At 36.5% G+C, this 8,451-nt stretch overlaps 1 protein-coding gene across 1 annotated transcript in view; it reads right to left on the reverse strand.

Annotated features, from left to right (window-relative positions):
• CEP70 (centrosomal protein 70kDa) overlaps window positions 1–8,451 on the reverse strand; it is a 45,348-nt gene that overhangs the window by 24,602 nt on the left and 12,295 nt on the right. Inside the window, 5 exon segments of the mRNA XM_015561361.1 lie at window positions 1,613–1,669; window positions 3,519–3,658; window positions 4,691–4,871; window positions 5,298–5,421; window positions 5,549–5,639. Coding sequence (XP_015416847.1) covers window positions 1,613–1,669; window positions 3,519–3,658; window positions 4,691–4,871; window positions 5,298–5,421; window positions 5,549–5,639 — 593 coding nt within the window.

An 8,451-nucleotide genomic window follows, 5' to 3' on the forward strand; every position in this document is an offset into this window, starting at 1 on the left:
TTAAGCCAAATTTCCTACTTGTCCTTATAGAGAATGGTATTAGGTATTAGGTACTACTACCTAATAGTAATATATCTGCTATCATCTTAATTAAAATATAAGATCAATGGAAACCAGAACTTTGTCTTGTTTGCCATGGTATCTCATTTTCTAGAAGAGTATGGAGCCTAAGAGTGAATGAAAAAGCACTTGTTGAATGAGTAAACAAACAAAACATACTGTTTTTTTCCTTCTAGTACTTTTATGTCACCAAAATAACTATATGAAAAAATGTAAAGTATAAGTGGACATTTTATTTCCCTTAACAGACTGCAAAATCCTAGAATATAAGGATCCTACCTAAAACTTTGTCCTATCTCTGTAGAAGCTAACACCATGCCTACCATCTAAAACATAAGTTTCATTTGAAAACCAGAAGGTCCCTGCAGTTACTTATAATACTGCTTTCTGAATAGAATGAAGCAAGGAGTCATTCTACCATGAGCTGTTCTTGTCTTCCCTTCCTTTCACTTTTTTCCACTTCTTCCCTCCATCTGCTCTCTTTTTTATTTTTATTTATTTATTTATTTTTAAATATATTTTGATTTTTTACAGAGAGGAAAAGAGAGAGAGTGCTCTCTTTTTTAAAGAGTCTCAAGGGGCTAGAACTTTTTGACTCGAGGGCCACAATGGGTTCTTTAACTGGACCGGAGGGCCGGGACAAAAGCATGGATGGAGTGTTTGTGTGAACTAATATAAATTCAAAGTAAACATCATTACATAAAAGGGTACGGTCTTTTTTTTCAATAGTTTTATTCATTTCAAACGGGCCGTAGTTTGCCCACGGCTGGGTTTGAAGGAATCAGCAACCAGCACAGCTCTGTCAGTGGTCCTGCTGAGTTTCTGGAAAGTTATTTTTCTTAAAAATACTAGAATGTATGCTTGATGAAAGTGGAGATTTATCTGCTTAGTTTATCATGGTATCCTTAGTCCCTAAACCAAACCATGGCACAAAGAAGGTGCTCAAATAAGTATCTGTTAAAAGAACTGTCCCATCTATAAACGATGAAATAGAATAGCTACTATTTTAATGACCATAGTATATGAAAGCACTTTAGGTCATTTGGCCTTAGATTATTCAGCTATTTTAGGTTAACTGAAGACCATTATTTTTATCTTTACCCTTAATTTCTTTAATCAGAGGTAAACTGTGTTTTAGTCTATATGCTTGATTTTTCTCTATGACATTTTATCTTTAGCTCATATAAATCTGCACACTAATTAGACTGCACTTTGGTAGGTATCTAATTATATCACTTTGTGAATATACTCAGTATCTGATGGCTTGATGACATCAAATAGAATAAATTATAATACTTTAAAATATACAATAAATCCTATTTCTTCTGTAACCAATATTTTGGCGAAATAAATATATATATTTAATATAAATGCAACAATAGATTTTAACATAAGTAGTAAAATACAATCTTCAAGAGCTTTATTAAAAAATTCATAGTTACATATTAGGTAGATTTCCAAAGCATATTTTAGGTTTCACAAGGCTGACTACTTTTGGTGTGATTCACAACTGGATAGTATTTTAAAAATTGCCATACAGGATTAGTTATACCTTTGTTTATGAAGTTTTCTAATTTTGGATTCATAGTAGTCAATTAGGCAAAGCAACCTAGAAAACAGGAAATAAATTATTTCAAAATGTGATACTGTAGCATTTATTATTCTTTCTACATAATTTCAAATTACAGTGATAAGTGTACAGATAATCTAGCAAGTTTAGAAAAAATTTAAGTGGTTTTGCCAGCAGTATTATACTAAATCATATATTATATTACTTTCAAAGTATAGTTTTAAAAATAACCACAATCATTATATTTCAGCATATTAAATGTATATTCTCGTAGTCCCAACAGTTCTACCTGTAGCAATCACTCTCACAGAAATATATGCCCCAGGTTGTAGTCAAGATGAACAAAGTTGCTCATGGCACCATTATTGAGAAAGGTGAAAACACAGAAACAATTTACTCTTCAACAAGGAAAAAGTTAAATAAATAATGGCACATCCATACTATAGAAAATGATGAAGCGTTAGAAAAACAATGTATTTTTGTATATCCTAATAAGGAGTTAGGGAAAAATTAATGTTGCATAGCCAAATGTATACCACTACTATTTTTTAAAGAAATAATTGTATGCGATTTTGTATGTGTATTGAAAAAGAACTCTATAGGTTCTTAACTGGGGGATAATACTATAATCTAGGGAACAGAGTTGGGGCTGCAGACTGGCTGGGGAGAAGGCAAGATATTAAAATTTCATCAATGAGCATGACAACCCTACACAATAATAAACTGTCCCACCCAAAATACCAAGAGTCCTCCTGTTGTGAACACTAGGAAGGGCACAAACCAAATGATTAACGTGGTTATCTCTAAGGTGTGGTAATTAGGAGGGACAGGCAGGTCTATAACATTTTACTTTAAACACTTCTATATTATTTGAATTTTTAGAAGCATGTACTGCTTTTTTAATTTAAAAAATCCTCAAAGAAAAATAAAATAACACTATACTTTCACGTTATTCTTTTTAAAATAAGAATTCATACTATTTCTCTCCTATCTTGGGAAACTTACCAATCTCTTGCCTTTAAATCTAATTCAGCTAATTGTGCTTTTAATACTATAACTTTATGGATTAGTCTTTCTTTTCAACCTTTCCCCATACCAACACATACTAGCTTACATATCATCCTTTCTATCCTTCACAAGCCCTCTCATCCCCACACTTCCCTCTTAAGCTACCATTCCATTTTTATCTTTTCCTCCTTAGCAAACTTCTTCATTCATTCTGGGTGACTGCTACCGGCTATCTTCAATAAACTTGTAGTGAGGAGTTATTTGTGTCAAATGGGAGTTCTGAGCAATTAAGACAGGAAGAAGGTAAACATATACACTGATGAGGCAGCATGTAACACTTCATACCACCTTCTCCTTGAAACATTCTGTTCCTTGGTTATCCTGACGCCCAAACATAACTTCTCTTCTGCCTCTCTTTTGTCTATCTGAAATTTGGAAGTCCTCTAGAGTTCAGTCCTTCTAACTGTAGCCCTGCTATTTCTACATAGCTGGCATAAGGTTGCTTAGGCACATGTCCAAAAATGAATTTGTCATCTTTCCTCTCCATTCCCCAAATTTAACTTGAAATCCAGTAATCTTTGACTCCTCTCCTCCTCTCAACGACAGCCAGTCAGTCTGGACAATTTCGGTCCATCTCTGCAATCTCTCTTTTAGCCCTAACACAGGCGTTCATTATCTCCCACCTAGACTATTACAGCTCATCATTAACTTGTCTTTCTGTCTCTGGGCTTAATTTCTTTGCTCAGAAATCCTGGGGATTTTTATCCTGCTATATAGAAAGCAGACCCCAATTTATAAGTGATATATGTAACCACTCCCAAGATAAAATTAGTTTTAAAAAATGATGAATCTGTCCACATATCAATAAAGTAAACATTACTGTCTATCCAAGATGGTATGAGGAACTCTTTTGCAGAGATAAGAAAATACTCTGTTTTGAGTGGCAATGCGCTCTTCCTCCTCCTTTGATAATCTACAGATATCCTTGTGGAGAATTTTTCATTGTCCATCGCAGTGAGCCTTTATTAACAGTCTCACCCGGGTGGCGTGGCTCAGTGGTTGAGCGTCGACCTACGAACCAGGAGGTCAGTGTTCGATTCCCGGTCAGGGCACAAGCCCAGGTTGTGGGGTTCATCCCCTGTGTGGGGCGTGCAGAAGGCAGCCAATCAATGATTCTCATCATCTCTCTCTCTCTCTCTCGTTCTCTCTCTCTCTCTGAAATCAATAAAAATATGTTAAAAAAAAAACACCAAAAAAAACCCCCAAGGGGACCGCTAACTGCTCTGGCTCAGTAGGTAGAGTGACGGCCCTTCCTGAAGGGTCTCAGGTTCGATTCCAGTCAAGGGCGAGTCCCTCGGTTACAGGCTCAATGCCTGGCTCTGGTTGGGGCGCATGCAGGAGGCAACCAGTAGATGTGTCTCTCTCACCTCAATGTTTCTCTCTTTCTGTCTCTCCCTCTCCCTTCCATTCTTTCTTAAAAATCAATGGAAAAGCATCCTCAGTGAGGATTAACAAAAAAAAAGAAAAAGAAAAAAGGCAAGGTGAGAAGCAGCAAAGCCAAGAGAGAAGCAGGAGATAAGTGAAGGTGACTTGGACCAGAATGGAGACTAAAAGAAGAAAGTTTTGGAGAGGAAATACAGGAACTCAGTTTTAGACATGTGAAGTTCTAGATGCCTATTAGTGATGTCAAGTGGGTAGTGGGAAATGAGTCAGGAAGTAAGGGAAGAGGTTTGGACTATAGATTTAAATTAGGTGCTAAGAAAGACTGAGCATCACCAAGGGAGTTAGAGTATATAGGGAAGAGAAAAGGACTAAGGAATTACTACTAGGGAATCCCAACACTGAGAGGTTAGGGAGATAAGAAGAATCAGCAGTGGGGTTAGAGGGAAACCAAAGGAGAAAATATTCTAGAAACAAAGGAGGAATCTCAAGAAGAAACAGTAATAGGCCAAGTAAGGTAAAGACCATTGAATTAAGCAACATGGAAGTCACCTGTAACCTTGATGATCTGTTTTATATTACTATTATGTAAGAAAATATATAACTCAGTACCTGTAAAGCTTTATGCTCCTTTTGAAGATCTTTCATTTTATTCTGCTGCTGGCAAACTCTATTTATGGATTCATCCTCCAATTCACCAATTTTGGATTTCACACCCTCCATTATTTCTTCCAAGTCATTAGCTCGTTGTTCCTGATCTACTGCTCGGCATTTTTCTAGTTGAAGTTCTTTTCTAATGATAGACACACAAGTCCTTCCTTAGTAATAAACACAAATCACATCAACAAATCTACTCATCTAATAACATAATGAATTTCTAAAATTTCTTTGCTAAGCTATCACCAAAAGATTACCTATTAAAAATATTTATATTTGTGCCCTATCTGGTTTGGCTCAGTGGATAGAACATCGGCCTGCGGACTAAAGGGTCCCGGATTCAATTCCAGTGAAGGGCACATGCCCGGGTTGTAGGCTCAATCCCCTGTGGGGGACGTGCAGGAGGCAGCCAATCAAGGATTCTCTCTCATCATTGATATTTCTATCTCTCTCTGCCTTCCTCTCTGATATCAATAAAAATATTTTTTAAAAATATATATTTGTATTTGCATCCACCTAGATACAAAAAATTCAAGAGAGGTCCCCTACCCCATTTTCTTACTTAAGCTGCTGATTAGTTTCTATGAGCTCCTGGATCACATTCTGTTGACGCGCTGTTTCTTCCATCAACGTTTGCAAGTTCTGTCTCATCCTTTGTGATGACCGTTTGTCAAAAACGATGAGATCTATATTTTTTTAAAAATAGAATACAAATAGTAAAAATAAAGGTAAGGCAAAAAATTTTTAAGAAAAAAATATTGTAAAGGAAAAAACAGCTTTTTACCATCAGGAGCAAGAATAGGATCTGGTTACCTTTAAGATCTGTTCTTTTGACTAGAACTAAAGGTTTTAAGCCATGCGTCATCAACAGCACGTTTATGCTCTCCCATTCTGCTTCTTCCTGCTACAATCACAAAGGAGAGAAAAGGATCAAGTTTATGATATAAGTGAAAAAATACCTTCTTGTACATAATTTCCTTCATTTTCAGAATAACAGAACTTTTTCTCCAAAAAATTTTAATATTAAGTTTTGTGCATATACAATAATTAAAATTAAAACAAAACAACTAAAAAACACCTTGTAATTGCAGTGACTCAAACAGACCTTAGGCTTTTCATTTAACTGAACCAGATCAGGGCCTACTCAAAAGAAACAACTGCAAACTGAGTTACATTAATTGAATAGTAAAGAGAAGGTGAGTCACTTGGAAATAAGTGTCATTTTAACAATGATTAAGGACACACACACACAATAAAACCATATCTGAATGGTTGGAGCCAATAATTTAAATAGATCATATCCATTATATAAGAAACTAACTATAAAAAGGAGTCTGTCCATTCAGGTAACCGATTTGAGTAGAGTCATTCTGAATGATTCTCTCTCTCTTTTTTTTTGTTTTTTGTTTTTGTTTTTCTGAGTGATTCTAAGTATGTCATTATGCCATAAAGCTGAGAGGGGAACTCTAACTCTCTAGATTAAGTGAATAAAAATATAATGGGGCCCTGGTTGGTTTGGCTCAGTGGATGGGGTGTTGGCCTGGAAACTGAAGGATCCTGGGTTCAATTCCAGTCAAGGGTGCTTGCCCCAGTTGTGGGCTTGATCCCCAGTGAGGGCATGCGTGAGGCAGCTGATCTATGATTCTCTCTCATCACTGATGTTTCCGTCTCTCTCTCTCCCTATCCCTTCCTCTCTGATATCAATAAAAAAATAAAAAAATAAAAAACATAACAATGGGAAGAAAATGAAATAAGGACATAAAAGATGGATCAGGCCTGGTAGATGTGGCTCACTAGTTGAGCGTCGACCTATGAACCAACAGGTCATGATTCGATTTGCAGTCAGGGAACGTGCCTGGGTTGCAGGCTCAATTCCCAGTGAGCAGCTGATCGGTGATTCTCTCTCATCATTGATGTTTCTATCTCTCTCTCCCTCTCCCTTCCTCTCTGAAATCAATAAAAATATATTTTAAAAAAGATGGATCGGAATAATAGAGATAATTTTTTAAATGACACATTTAAATCCCTGATATTAACATAGTTTTATAATGGGCTTTTAATGTTACGTACAATAATCAATTTTGAAATCACTGTGTGAGGTGCTTTGCATGCTCTTTAAGGTATTAAAGAATATTTGTAAAAAGCCAATTTGAGTGACTTTTCAATGTTTAAATGCTTGAAAAAATATAATTTATACAATAAATACATTTTTATAACTGGTATGTAAATACTGTAATAGCTTAAAGGTTAATAATTTAGACAGACAAAGCACGAATAAAAGCATTACTCTTCACATCCAAATGCTCCTCTGACATTAAAGATTCTATCAAGACAAAAAAGGAACAAATTACCCTAATGACTCTTTGACAGCATTATGACCCACAGCACCAAATAAATCTTTCCTTTTGATTGCCGACTTTCTTTCCCTTTATCTTTTCTAGACTTCTCCTCCTTCCCCAAATCTTTCCTCTTATTTATGCTTAGGTCTTCTGGTAACAAAAATTAATGACACAGAACTAGAATTATTACTGATAGCCTGACTGGGTAGCTCAGTTGGTTACAGTGTTATTCTGATAAGCTCCCCTGTCAGGGTATATACAAGAAGCAACCAATAGCCCTAGCCGGTTTAGCTCAGTGGATAGAGCATCAGCCTGTGGGCTGAAGGGTCCTGGGTTCGATTCCAGCCCAGGTCACATGCCCAGGTTGTGTGCTCTATCCCCAGTTGGGGGCATGAAGGAGGCAGCCAATCAATGATTCTCTCTCATCATTGATGTTTCTATCTCTTTCTCCCTTTCCCTTTCTCTCTGAAATCAATAATTTTTTTTAAAAAGCAACCAATAAATGCAAAAATAAGTGGAACAACAAATTGATGTTTCTGTCCCACCCTCCTCTCAAATCAGTAAATAAAAAAAATATTACTGATATCTGTTTTAGTAGCCAAAAGCTCTGTGTGGATATCTCAGTGGAGGTCTAGCTAGTATGACTCATAATGACAAAATGCTTTGTAAATAATAATGTCATGAATTTTGAATGATCAAGTTATACATGTTGCTCCTTATCTTTTCAATTGATTTTTTTTAAGAGTGAGAAGAAGAAGAGGAAGAAGAGAGAGAGAGAGAGGGGGAAACATTGATCGGTTGCTTCCTGCATGCACCCCAACAGGGGATCAAACCTGCAACCTGGTATGTTCCCTGACCAGGACTTGAATCTGCAATTTTTGGTGTATGGGACAACACTCCAACCAAGTGAGTTACACTGGCCAGGGCCTCTACCTTTTAAGAGAAAGGATAACATCAATGATGAGAGAGAATCTTAGCTCTGAAAAGAGCTAAGAATGGCATTTTCCAAAGGTATGTGCTGCAGAACACTTTATACTTGAGCCTCCTTTTAGAGACTGATATCTTAGAGTAATGAAATCATGTAATAGTCTTTAACCTGGCATTTCCCAAAATTATCCTAACTAATAATCGAGAAACATGGTAATTGACCATATGATCTCACTCATTTATGGATAATAAAGACCATTATAAACTGATGAACAAAAATAGATACAGAGGCAGAGCAACATCGAACAGACTGTCAAACTACAGTGGGAAGGACAGGGAGGGTTTGGGGGCGGGAGGGGGGGTAAGAGATCAACCGAATGACTTGTATGCATGCATATAAGCATAACCAATGGACACAAGCCACAGGGGGGGAGGGGAAGCCAGGGGGAT

The sequence above is a fragment of the Myotis davidii genome, unplaced genomic scaffold, assembly GCF_000327345.1.
Source record: "Myotis davidii unplaced genomic scaffold, ASM32734v1 scaffold415, whole genome shotgun sequence".
Taxonomy (NCBI): domain Eukaryota; kingdom Metazoa; phylum Chordata; class Mammalia; order Chiroptera; family Vespertilionidae; genus Myotis; species Myotis davidii.